Source organism: Rhea pennata, chromosome 20, assembly GCF_028389875.1.
Source record: "Rhea pennata isolate bPtePen1 chromosome 20, bPtePen1.pri, whole genome shotgun sequence".
Classification (NCBI taxonomy): Eukaryota; Metazoa; Chordata; class Aves; order Rheiformes; family Rheidae; genus Rhea; species Rhea pennata.
The window spans coordinates 5,458,975-5,471,314 of NC_084682.1; the positions used below are offsets into that span (position 1 = coordinate 5,458,975).

General features: G+C 69.5%; 1 protein-coding gene across 9 annotated transcripts in view; it reads left to right on the forward strand.

Annotated features, from left to right (window-relative positions):
* Positions 1-12,340, forward strand: part of MYO18A (myosin XVIIIA) — a 30,999-nt gene that overhangs the window by 14,060 nt on the left and 4,599 nt on the right. For all 9 annotated transcript variants that reach the window (XM_062592592.1, XM_062592584.1, XM_062592586.1 and 6 more), the window contains 25 exons: positions 418-559; positions 647-806; positions 899-1,085; positions 1,350-1,587; positions 2,302-2,411; positions 2,536-2,601; positions 3,109-3,237; positions 3,784-3,927; positions 4,618-4,707; positions 4,795-4,914; positions 4,993-5,104; positions 5,212-5,339; positions 5,442-5,596; positions 6,341-6,464; positions 6,553-6,753; positions 7,059-7,169; positions 7,615-7,719; positions 7,824-7,970; positions 8,209-8,322; positions 8,546-8,662; positions 8,834-8,917; positions 9,220-9,357; positions 10,204-10,389; positions 10,514-10,653; positions 11,057-11,101. In XM_062592592.1, coding sequence (XP_062448576.1) covers positions 418-559; positions 647-806; positions 899-1,085; positions 1,350-1,587; positions 2,302-2,411; positions 2,536-2,601; positions 3,109-3,237; positions 3,784-3,927; positions 4,618-4,707; positions 4,795-4,914; positions 4,993-5,104; positions 5,212-5,339; positions 5,442-5,596; positions 6,341-6,464; positions 6,553-6,753; positions 7,059-7,169; positions 7,615-7,719; positions 7,824-7,970; positions 8,209-8,322; positions 8,546-8,662; positions 8,834-8,917; positions 9,220-9,357; positions 10,204-10,389; positions 10,514-10,653; positions 11,057-11,101 — 3,293 coding nt within the window. The remainder of the gene's footprint in view (positions 1-417; positions 560-646; positions 807-898; positions 1,086-1,349; positions 1,588-2,301; positions 2,412-2,535; positions 2,602-3,108; positions 3,238-3,783; positions 3,928-4,617; positions 4,708-4,794; positions 4,915-4,992; positions 5,105-5,211; positions 5,340-5,441; positions 5,597-6,340; positions 6,465-6,552; positions 6,754-7,058; positions 7,170-7,614; positions 7,720-7,823; positions 7,971-8,208; positions 8,323-8,545; positions 8,663-8,833; positions 8,918-9,219; positions 9,358-10,203; positions 10,390-10,513; positions 10,654-11,056; positions 11,102-12,340) is intronic.

Sequence of the window (12,340 nt, forward strand, 5' to 3'; positions counted from 1 at the left end):
ATAGCATCATCCGGGCTGCTTTTCTGTCCTCTTAGCAGTAATTATGGGGAGGAAAGGTGCTTCCCTAAACGCCTGGCAAAGCACGGGGAGCGCTGCGGCGAGCACGTGGGCCGCGGCGGCCCCGGGAGCTGCTGTGCTCGGCTCTCCCGGTTCCCGGGGCGTGCCGGTCCCGTGGATTTCAGCCCGTCGGTGCCCGAGCGCAGCGTTTTGCATGCCAGCGAACGTGTCGCTGCCTCGCGTCTCGATAAGGTGTCTAATAAGCAGGGGCCAGCTTGCACGATGCTGCTTTGCCTTGCTGCTCCCAGCAGCCGGGTTTGCGTGCTCCCCAGGCGGCCCAGGTCCCCCGTCGCCCCCCGTCCCCGCGGCTGGGGACCCGGTGGGGCCGGCTGGTGTGATCGAGGCGTCGTCCGCCCGCAGGTCCGGTCGCTGGCCCGCACGGACGAGGCCCGCGGGCTGCTGTGGCTGCTGGAGGAGGAGGCGCTGCAGCCCGGCGGCACCGAGGACACCTTGCTGGAGCGGCTCTTCTCCTACTACGGCCCCCAGGAGGGCGGCAAGACAGGTCGGGGGCGGCGGGGATGGGGTGGTCCCGGCGCCGCGGGACGCGCCGGGCGCGGGCCGTGCCCAGCGGTGCCGTGTCTCCCCGCAGGGCACGACCCGCTGCTCCCCAGCGACAAGCCCCGGCACTTCTTCCTGGGCCACAGCTCGGGGACCAACTGGGTGGAGTACGACGCCACGGGCTGGCTCAACCACGTCAAGCACAACCCGGCCTCGCAGAACGCCTCCGTCCTGCTGCAGGAGTCGCAGAAGTGAGTGAGGGGCCAGGCGGGTGGCCGCGGGCTTGTTTTGGGTTTTTTTCTTTTTGGTGGGTCGGGGGTGACGTCCCCTCCGCCTCCCGCAGGAAGATTGTCAGCAGCCTGTTCGCGGGCCGCGCCGGCTCGGCCCTGGTGCTGTCGGGCTCCGTGGCGGGGCTGGAGGGGGGCTCGCAGCTGGCCCTGCGCCGGGCCACCAGCATGCGCAAGACCTTCACCACCGGCGTGGCCGCCGTGAAGAAGAAGTCGCTGTGCATCCAGATCAAGCTGCAAGTGGTGAGCGAGGCCACCGTGCCTTGCTTCCCGACGGGGAAGGACGCGTGCCGGGGACGGGGACGGTCAGCACCCGGCCCTTACCTAGATGCTGGCTTGGGGGGGGGGGCAGCTTTCGCAGCTTGCTTTGGGGCCACGCTCGCTTCGTGAGCCCTGGAAAGGGAGAGGGGACGTGGCCGGGGGTCTGGCGGGGACAGCGGTGCATGCAGCGGGCGTCCTGCCCCGGCGTCACCACTGCCCCCCGCGCCGTCTCTCCCGGCCCCGTAGGACGCCCTCATCGACAGCATCAAGAAGTCCAAGGTGCACTTCGTGCACTGCTTCCTGCCCAAGGCGGAGGGGGCCGGCGGGGACCCCCGGGGCATGCCGTCCCGGCGGGTCAGCGGCGGCGAGCTGGACCTGCCGGCGGAGCACTGCGAGGCCGGCCTCATGCAGCTCGACGTGCCGCTGCTGCGCGCCCAGCTCCGCGGCTCCCGCCTGCTCGACGCCCTGCGCATGTACCGCCAAGGTGAGCGCGGGGCCCCCGGAGCCCCCCGGCACCGCCGCTGCCGCGAGCCCCGGTGCCGCGAGCGCTGGCCGTGCGCCGGCCAGCCCAGCTGCCCCTGCTTTCCCCCCCCCGGCCGCAGGGCCGTTACCGGATCGCAGCCTCCGCACGTGGCCTTAATTGGTACCTCCGCTGGTGCCACCCTGCCCCTGGGCGCTCTCCCCGCTGGCAGCCGGCCCCGGCCCCGCGGCGACGTGGGGGGAGTCGGGGTCGTGCCGAGCAAAGCACTTATCGATACGAGCGCCTTGCCGCCGAGCTGAGGTTTATTGCCTTGGAACGGGGCCGTTGCTGCTCCAAAGGGAGATCGATGCCGCGCACGCGCCTCCTGGGTCGATCGCTGCTGCTGCCGCCCAGCTGCAGCGGGGTCGGTGTCCCCGTCAATACCCGGGAGTAATTAAGACGCGGAGGAGCAATGCCGCTGCTCCGGAGCAAAACCTAACTGGAGTTCAGATCGGATCCGTAGCGGGGTCTGTTGGCGGCACGCGCGGCCCTGTGCTCCCTCCGGGCGGGAAGCTGCCTGGTTTCTCCCCAGATGCGGCCAAGGATGCTGAACGCAGAAGCCCCCGGGGAAACCTCCCGGGTTTCCGTGCAGCCGCGGCTCCGCCGGGACGCTCGCTGCGGGGCCGGCCCCCGCCTCCCCGGCTGCCCCCGCACCCCGGCTCTCCCTCGCGCCCCCAGGTTACCCCGACCACATGGTGTTTGCGGAGTTCAGGCGGCGCTTCGACGTCCTGGCCCCTCACCTGACAAAGAAACACGGCCGCAACTACATCGTGGTGGACGAGAAGCGGGTACGGGCGGCCTCGCCGGGGCGCGGCTGGGCCCCCGGTGCCCTGCGCCTGCAGGGACTCGGCTCGGGGCTCGGGGCTCGGGGCCGCCCCGGCGCCGCTCGCTGATGCCTCTCCCTCCCCGCAGGCGGTGGAAGAGCTCCTGGAGTCGCTGGACTTGGAGAAGAGCAGCTACCACATGGGCTTGAGCCGGGTAAGGAGCTCCCCGCGCCCGCCCTGCCGGGCACGTGCCCTGCCCGATGCCAGGCGCCGGGCAGTGCCGCACCGCGCTGGGACAAGGGCAGCTGTGTTGGCTCCCGCCTACGGCATTCCTCGTGCCCCGGGGAATAAAAGCCGGGCGCTCGGCCCCGCTCGGAGCCGGGCAGCCCCAGCCCCCCCTCCCGGAGCAGCACGTGGCCGGACGGTGCCGTCGGGACTGGGCAAGGGTGAGGACGGGGCCGCCCTGGGGAGGAAGGGGACGCGGGGACGCATTTGCCGGTGCCGGGGCTGCTGCGGGGGCCGTCTGCAGCCCGGCTTTTTGGGCCACGGGCAGCAGCCGTTTACGTGGCCGCGGGATGCTCCCGCCGTGCCGCCGCTCTGCGTGGAGCACGTCCTGCCCCTTGCACGGGCGTCGCGGGGGCTCGGCGGTACCCGGGGCCGAGCGGCGGCGCCGAGGATGAGCGCGGGGCTGCCTTCGTCTCACCCCGCTGTCCTCCCGCAGGTGTTTTTCCGGGCAGGGTGCCTGGCCAGGTTGGAGGAGCAGCGGGACGAGCAGACAAGCAAGAACATCACGCTGTTCCAGGCGGCGTGCAGGGGTTTCCTGGCGCGGCAGCTCTTCAAGAAGAGGAAGGTTCGTAGCGCCTCTCCCCTCCCCGCGCGGCTGCACAATTTCGCCTAAAATGGGCAGCGCAGCCTTTCTGCCGCCGCCGGGGCCAGCGCCTCCCCCTCCCGCCCTCCGCCGCGCCGGGACGGCCCGGCAGCCTCGGGGGACGCGGGGGCCCTGCTCGGGCCGAGGTGGGGGCCGGCCCCGGCCGCAGGGGGCACCGGGGGGGGGAGCGACCGGCCGCGCTGACCCCAGGCTCGTGGCGCTCGCCGCACCGCGCGGGGCACCTCGGCGCCAGGCTGCGGTGTCACATTAAGATTAAGTAGCTCTGTCAGCTCCTACTTTTATTATTAAAGAGTGCATAAACTAGGCATCTCCGCGGCGCCTTGCGTTGCAGCAAGATTAGCTTTTATAGCTACGCGGGGCCGGGGCGCAGGAGATAATCAAGCAGCAAATAAAACGGGTGCAATTATTGGAAGCGCTAAGGAAGGGGGGCGTGCCGGGGGGCTGAGCACCCCCGGGCCAGGCGGCGTGCCCGTGGGGTGGCCGTGCTGACCACCGTGCCCCGCGCAGATCCAGGACCTGGCCATCCGCTGCGTGCAGAAGAACATCAAGAAGAACAAGGGGGTGAAGGGCTGGCCCTGGTGGAAGCTGTTCACCACCGTGCGGCCCCTCATCGAGGTGCAGCTGACCGAAGACCAGATCCGCGGCAAAGACGTGGGTATCTCGGCGGCAGCGGCGGGGGTGGCGGGGCGGGACGCGGCACCCCGCGCGCAGCTCCAATTGCTCCCTAATTTGCTAATCAGCATGTCATTAGCATCCCGGGAGCCTGCTGCCACGTGAGCCTGGTTACAAGGCGTGGAGGATGGAAACGAAACCGCGCGCCGAAAGGCATCCGCGGTGGCGTGGCACGGGGGGCTGCTGGCAACCGGACACCTGCGGAGCGGGGAGCGCGGCTCGGCTTTCACCCCGCTCCCGGAGCCGGCGGGAGCGGGAGGCGCGGGGTCCTCCCGCCGTGCCAGCCCCCCTCGAACCCGCGCCGCCCCGGGCAGGGGAGGGAGGTGCTTGAAGCTGGTGGCCGGGCACGGCGGCCCCGTGCTGGTTTCGGCTCTCGTGGCGCCAGCGGGGACCCCCCTGCGCTGGGGAGGCGCGGGGCCGCCCGGCGTTTTGACACCATTTATGGGGTTGGAGCCGGCGCGCTGAGCCGGCCGGGGAAAGTCCCAGCCGAGCGCTTGGCAGCGGGGGAGCCGCTGCCGCCAGCACCTCCCGTCCCCGGGGAGCCCCCAGCCTGCCCCAGCGGCGCCGGAGGGAGCCGGGGGGGCGCGGAGACCTGCCAAACTCGTGCCCGCTGCCGTCTTCCCGGCTGCGGCCGGCCCCCTCCCTCCCTCACCGCACGCTCTGTTGCAGGAAGAGATCCAGCAGCTCAAGGGCAAACTCGAGAAGGTGGAGAAGGAGCGCAACGAGCTCCGGCTGCACAGCGACCGCCTGGAGAGCAGGGTAGGTGCCGGCTGCGCCCACCCCCCCGCCACCCTGAGCCCCTCGCCGGCGCGGCGACCCCGGCCCCACGTTCCCGGCTCCCCCCAGATCACGGAGCTGACGTCGGAGCTGACGGACGAGCGAAACACCGGCGAGTCGGCCTCGCAGCTGCTGGACGCCGAGACGGCCGAGAGGCTCCGCGCCGAGAAGGAGATGAAGGACCTGCAGGTAGAGGCGTCCTGCCCGGGCCGCCCGCTGCCGCCGTCGCCGCGGCGGGGGGCTCACGGGGACCTCTCCCACTCCCAGGCCAAGTATGACGCTCTGAAGAAGCAGATGGAGTCCATGGAGATGGAGGTGATGGAGGCCCGGCTTATCCGGGCGGCCGAGCTCAACGGAGAGCTCGACGATGACGATTCAGGTACCGCGCGGCGGTGGCGGCGGCGGTGGTGGCGGCGGCGGCGCGGCCCCGGGCACCCCGTGCTGCCCGTCGCCCTCCTGAGCCCCGACCCCGCGGCTCCGGCGCAGGCGGCGAGTGGCGGCTGAAATACGAGCGGGCCGTGCGGGAGATCGACTTCACCAAGAAGCGGCTGCAGCAGGAGCTGGAGGACAAGCTGGAGCTGGAGCAGCAGGGCAAGAGGCAGCTGGAGAGGAGGGTGAGCGCGGCGCGGACCCGGGGCAGGACGCGGCACCCCGGGGCGGGGGGGCCCGTGCCGGCACCCGGCCGTGCCGCGGAGCCCTCACCGCCCTGCCCGCAGCTGGCCGACCTGCAGGCCGACAGCGACGAGGGCCAGCGGGCCCTGCAGCAGCTGAAGAAGAAGTGCCAGCGCCTGGCGTCGGAGCTGCAGGACACCAAGCTGCACCTCGAGGGCCAGCAGGGACGCAACCACGACCTGGAGAAGAAGCAGCGGAGGTGGGGGCCTGGCCGGGCGGCTTCCCCCGGCCTGGGTCGCGCGGGCTCGGTGCAAGCCGTGGCCGGGACCGCAGGGCTGGGGACCTGCCCCCGGGGGCGGCGAGCCCCGGCGCGGGGTCCTGCGCGGCGGCGGAGGCTGCCGGCCCCGCGCCTCCGCTCGGCGCTCGCTCTCTCGCCGGCGCCTCTCGCAGCCCCAAAGTTTGCTAACGTTATTAAGCAGCGGGGACACTTTCATCTCATTATGGTAATGATCGCGCACACAAATACAGCGAGAGAATCCAATCTAATTAATTTCAATTTCCGCGGATTGGAGTCTGTGCTAATGCAGCTGTTTATTACCCAGCGCAAGGAGAAATGGGGATTAGCTGCCGGGGTGTTTAACGCAGGTCACAAACTCAAGCAGAGGGTAATTTTCTAAGCCTAAAGGCAACGATTTCAGAGCAAAACCGTCTGATCCTATCCTGGGGGCACTGGCAGAGGCCGTCCCAGCTGCTCCCTGGCCCCGGGGGATGCGCTGAGCGCTCCCGCCCCGGCGGCTCGCATCCGCGCGCGCATCCCGTGTCGGACGGCGGCGGCTCGCCGTGGCCGGGGGAGCCGAGCGGCGCCACCGCCGGAGCCGCGCTCCGCTGCAGAGACCCCCCCCCACCCCCGGTGCATCACGTCCCCTCCGCGTCCTGCCACGTCCTCCGGTGCGGCGGCAGCGCGGGCGGCTCGGGGCCAGCCTGGCGTTCTCTCCCCGCGCAGGTTCGACAGCGAGCTCTCGCAGGCCCACGAGGAAACGCAGCGGGAGAGGCTGCAGCGGGAGAAGCTGAGCCGCGAGAAGGACGTGCTGGTGGCCGAAGCCTTCGGCCTCAAGCAGCTGCTGGAGGTGAGCGGCCGTGGCGCGGCCCCGGGCGCCGCCGGTGTGGCCCCGGGCAGGAGCCCCCCGGCTCAGCGGCGGCCGCGCTCTCCCGCAGGACAGGGACGCGGACATCGCCGGCCTGACGCAGAAGGTGGAGGCGCTGGAGGCCGAGCTGCAGGACATCTCGTCGCAGGAGTCCAAGGACGAGGCCTCCCTCGCCAAGGTGAAGAAGCAGCTGCGGGACCTGGAGGCGAAGGTCAAGGACCAGGAGGAGGAGCTGGACGAGCAAGCCGGCACCATCCAGATGCTGGAGCAGGTACTGGCGGCTCCGGCCCGCCCGGGTTTCGGGGCGGGGTGGTTTCGCGCAGGGCTGTTATTACCGGGGCTGGGCTTGCCCGGGAAGCAGAGGTGGTCGCTGCCAGCCCGGCTTTTGGCCTGGCACTGCGCGGACGGGGCTCCCGTGCTGGCACTGCCGCCATGGCGCGGGAGGTGGCTTTGGAGAGGGCGGCCAGGCCGGCCTCGGAGCGGGGGGCTTTGCGGGTAAGTAGGCGCCGGGGGGCTGACGCTGGGGGCCCGCGGGCTCCCCGGCTCCGGGGTGCTGTCACCAGCCTCCCCTCGCAGGCCAAGCTGCGGCTGGAGATGGAGATGGAGCGGCTGCGGCAGACCCACGCCAAGGAGGTGGAGAGCCGCGACGAGGAGGTGGAGGAGATACGGCAGTCGTGCCAGAAGAAGGTAGGGCTCTGCCGCGGCCCCCTCCGCCCAGCTGGGCGGGTGCGCGGGCCCCGGTGGCACGGGGGTCCCAGCGGCCGCCCCGTGCGGCTGGGGGACGCCAGCCGGGCGCCGTCACGCGCCAGCCCGGCGTCCCGCGCGGACACTGCCTGGCTCCAGCTGGCCGGGCAGGTCCGACCAGTCCCTCTTCCGCTGGAGCTGGCAGCCAGCTGGGCTTTGCACCTTGTCGTTGCCCAACTGGGCATTTTTGCACCCAACTGGTGAGCTCGTCCAGCGCCCCAAACCTGGGTCACAGATAAGCAGGGCCCACGAGGTGACCGGGGTCTCAGCCCTTCCCCGGCTGCCCGAGGGGGCCGTGATCCTCGGGCGCCCCTGTGCCCCGGATGCCGGCGTTGGGTGCTGCGGCCCCGGCCGGACCCTCACCGGGACGCACTGCGTTTGCCCCCAGCTGAAGCAGATGGAGGTGCAGCTGGAGGAGGAGTACGAAGACAAGCAGAAGGTGCTGAGGGAGAAGCGGGAGCTGGAGAGCAAGTTATCCGCCGTCAGCGACCAGGTAGGGGCCGCACGCCTGCATCCCCGCTGCTGGCGCCCCGCTCCGTGGGTGCCCCACAAGAGCAGGATTACGTGGGGTCCCTGGCACGGCCTCCCTCGCCCCAGGTCAACCAGCGGGACTTTGAGACGGAGAAGCGCCTGCGCAGGGACCTGAAGAGGACCAAGGCGCTGCTGGCCGATGCTCAGATCATGCTCGACCACCTGAAGAACAACGCGCCCAGCAAGAGGGAGATCGCCCAGCTCAAGAACCAGGTGCACGTCCAGCCCTGTCCCCTTGGCTGCACGCAGCCCCGTGGAGCCCTGCAGCCCCTCGCTGCAAATCCCGTCGCTCCCCCACTGCTCTGGGCTGGGGTCGGGCATTGCCGTGAGGGCTGTAGCTGGTTCCCAGCCCGAGCTGCTGCATCCCCGGAGGTCCCCGGGGCGTCCCCTGTGCCCTGTGGCCCCGCAACGCTCTCAGTGCAGAGCCAGGCGCTGACTCTGCTCCCTGCAGCTCGAGGAGTCGGAGTTCACCTGCGCAGCCGCCGTCAAAGCCCGCAAGTCCATGGAGGTGGAAATCGAAGACCTCCACTTGCAGATCGACGACCTCTCCAAGGCCAAAGCAGCCGTAAGCCCGTTCGCGACGGGGACGTGCCCACGCGCCCCGGCCGGTGCTGCGCACGCCAGCAGTGGGGAGCCCAGGCTGTTTGGGGCTCTTCTGGGAGGTCTTGCTTGGGCGGCTCAGTGGTCCCCAGCTCCGCGGGGACAGCGCGGCGCAGAGCCCGGGAGCGGGGAGCCTGGCTGCGGCACCGCGGCGGCGAGGCGAGATGCAGCCTGCTCCCCTCTTGCAGCTGGAAGAGCAGCTGAGCCGGCTGCAGCGGGAGAAGAACGAGGTGCAGAGTCGCCTGGAGGAGGACCAGGAGGACATGAATGAGCTGATGAAGAAGCACAAGGCGGCCGTGGCCCAGGTGAGGGGGGACCGTGGCCGCGGCAGCCCCAGGCCCCGTAACGCCCCGCTTGGAGCCCAGCTCCCTCCAGCTCCGCACACGGGGTGCTGCCTGCGCTGGCTCCCCCGGGGCTGGGGGGAGAGCGGCCCGTCCCGCGCGGCCTCCGCTGACGGCCCCCGCTTTGCCCCGCAGGCTTCCCGGGACCTGGCGCAGATGAACGACCTCCAGGCGCAGCTGGAGGAGGTCAACAAAGAGAAGCAGGAGCTGCAGGAGAAGGTGGGTGGTGCTGGTGCCAGCCTCGAGCTTGCAAAGCACTCGGACCCCGAGGAAAGCTTGGAGCAGGGCGAGCGCCCCAAATCCTGCTTCGTGGGGCCCACGTGTGGGTGATGCCAGAGTGCCTTGGGCACTGCTCCCGGGGCTGTGCCGGGACGGAGCAGGGCTGTCCCGGGAGGTGTCCGTGCCGCGGGTGGGGTTTGCTCCGAGCTGGCGTAGCAGGGCAGGAGCATCACGCGCGCGGCTCCGGGTGCGACGCCGCTCCGGCAGCGCCCAGCACCGTGCTGACGCTGCCCCGTCCCCAGCTGCAAGGGCTGCAGAGCCAGCTGGAGTTCCTCGAGCAGTCCATGGTGGACAAGTCCTTGGTGAGCCGGCAGGAGGCCAAGATCCGCGAGCTGGAGACGAGGCTGGAGTTCGAGCGGACGCAAGTCAAGCGGCTGGAGGTGGGCGTCGCGCGGGACCGAGCGCGTCGGGGCCCCGCGGCTCCTGGCGGTCCCCGCGGAGGGGCCGCGGGAGGGCGGCGGGACACGGCGCTGGCCAGGGCGGTCCTCTGCATCCGTCCCCATCCCTCCGTCCCTGCCCTTGGCGGTGCTGAGCGCTGCCCCGAGCCCCCGCGCTGCGGCACCGCTCTGCCCGCCGGCGGCCTCCCAGGGAACGCTCCCCGCGAGCGCTGATAACAATAATCCGCCGTCCAGCCTGGCAAAGTACTGCTATTTCCCCGCATCGACTTAGCAAAATTATAGACTCTCCCGGCCCCGCTAAACGCAGCCTGCTTTATATTCTGCCTTTGCAGTTCTCTGCCGAGGGAGCTGAGCAGCTTAGCTCTCCTCTTAATATTTTCCTAGCTGTTATTTCCCTTCCCTCTCTCTCTCTGCCGGGGCCATAAATATGCAGTGCCTGGCTCAGCGGCTGCTGGAGAATGGAAGCTATTTTTTCCCTACATTACATGCTGTAATTACTTCACACAAAGTTAAATCTATTTTTCCAATTCACCAAAGCCCCGGCGATTGTTCTGCCCCTTCTCTGGCCCGGGGGGGGTTTCTACCAGCGACACATCTCTCCCCCTCCTCCTCCTCCTCCTCCTCCTCCCAGGCCTCTCATGCAAATTCACGGTGCCGGCGTCGCTCCTCGCATTAGCGCTCGGCTGGGCGCCGCGGTGCCCGCACCGAGCCGGCGCGCCGGTGAATCCCGCCGGGGGCACCCGCCGCGGCGGGGACCCGGCCGCCTGGGTCCTCCGGGTGGGGGGCTGGGGGGTGGGCAGGCCGCCCCACGGGCTCCCCGCTCCGCAGAGCCTGGCCACGCGCCTCAAGGAGAACCTGGAGAAGCTGACGGAGGAGCGGGACCAGCGGGCGGCCGCCGAGAGCCGCGAGAAGGAGCAGAACAAGCGGCTGCAGCGGCAGCTCCGCGACGTCAAGGAGGAGATGGGCGAGCTGGCCAAGAAGGAGGCGGAGGCCAGCCGCAAGAAGCACGAGCTGGTGAGGGACCCCGGCGGCCGGGTGCCTCTCCGGCCGGGCGCCGGGCTCCCCTTTCCGAGGAGGGAGCGGGGGGCGGGGGGTTGTGGGGCGCGCGCCCCGCGCTCAGCCCGCCGCGTGCCCGCAGGAGATGGACCTGGAGAGCTTGGAGGCCGCCAACCAGAGCCTGCAGTCGGACCTGAAGCTGGCCTTCAAGCGCATCGGGGACCTGCAGGCTGCCATCGAGGACGAGATGGAGAGCGACAGCAACGAGGACCTCATCAACAGGTGAGCACGCCGCGGCCTTCCCGGCGCGGGGCCCAGCAGGACGCGGGCCGTCCGTCTGTCTGTCCCCCCCCCTCCCTGCGCGGCTTTGCCCGCTCATGCGGAGCCCCCGGCAGCCGGGGTGCTGCCGAGCGGTCCCGGCCGTGCCGGCGGCTGCAACCAACCCCGGGGACCCTGGGGAGCGGGGATGGCGGTGGGGGGCCGGGGACGTGGGGATGCAGCCCCGCATCGGGGGTGTCGGGCGCTCAGCCTTCCTCTCCATCCTCGTCATCCTCGCCAGCCGCCCACCCTGGGCCCTTGAGGTTGCCCCCCCCCATTTCCCTCCCGTTTGGTCTCTTTTTAAGTTCATTTGATTTCTTTTCTGTTGTGTTTTCTCCCTCCCCACCCTCCTCCCCGCCTTTCCCAGTTTGCAGGACATGGTGACAAAATATCAGAAAAGAAAGAATAAACTGTGAGGAGCTCCTCTTTCCTTCCGCCCCCTCCGCTAACCCCGCGCGGGCCCGGCATGCCGCTCGCCCGCCTCCCTCCGCGCCGTCTAACCGCCCCGGCGGGCGCTAACCGCATCCCGCCTCCCTCCCTCCCTCCCTCCCGCGCCGCCGCCGCCGCCGCCGCCGCGGCCCTGCCCCGGCGAGGGGCCGCCGGGCGCTTTCGAGAGGCTCTGTCGCGGTTAGCGGCGGCTGTAATCGCGCGCGGCGGCGATGCGGGGCCGCGGGAGCCCTCTCGCCACGCGCGGTTAACACCCCCGCCGCCGACGCTGCGTTGTTCGCTCCCCCGCGATTCGGATCCCGGTTAACTAATGGCACTCGCGTCCGGACATAAATCACGTTTGACGTGGAGTTTAATCCCGACGATTTAAAACCTCAGCTGCTCCTGGAGTTTGTTTATGGGGCTCGTTGTTTTTTTTTTTAATTTATTTTATTTATTTTTTTATTAACAGGGGGGAAAGCCGAGCGTGGCCTGGGGGTACTGCAGGGGAGGGAGGGGGGCGGGATGAAGCGCGGCTCTCGTTGCTTTGAATTTAACGAGCAGGCTTCATACGCAGGGTCTCTAATAGCCCCTTCTCGGAATAAGCCCGAGGCCAGGCGGATAAAACGCCCGTTTACGGCGACATTACACATCGGCGGCCCGGCGGGAGCGCGCGCCGCGCTCGGCAGCCGGCGGTGGGCAGCGAGGCAGAGTCGGGAGGGGAAAAATAACGCTTCGATTTCCTTATAGATACAGCTGTTATTGCGATAACCCTAATGAAAGCAGTAAGGAGTTATGTATTAGCGGAGATTTATACGGGGATGCTTTTAACGTGGAGAAATGGATTTTGCAATGCGTACGGCACCTTCTTTCTAAAGGCAATCAATATGGCTGCGAACCGCCGTTATAAATTAGATGTTTTAAGCCAGATAGGGCTTTTTTTTTCTTTTTTTTTTATGTGCGCACGTAAATCAGGAGCTCGCCGTCGCGGCGGGGCCGTAAATCTGCCGGCCGCGCTCGCGCGCCCGCCGCGCGGAGTCGTTCCCGTTCTGCCTGCTAAACGCCTGTTTACCCGGGGACGTCAGCGCGGCTCTTCCCCGCTCTAACTTTGCGCTCGACGGAGGCCTATAAACCGAACCCGCTCGTTTCCCTCCCCGCGCGCCGCGCTGCCGCCGGGCCGTTTCGGCAGCCCGCCCGGCCTCACCTCTCGCCTTCTCCCGCCTCG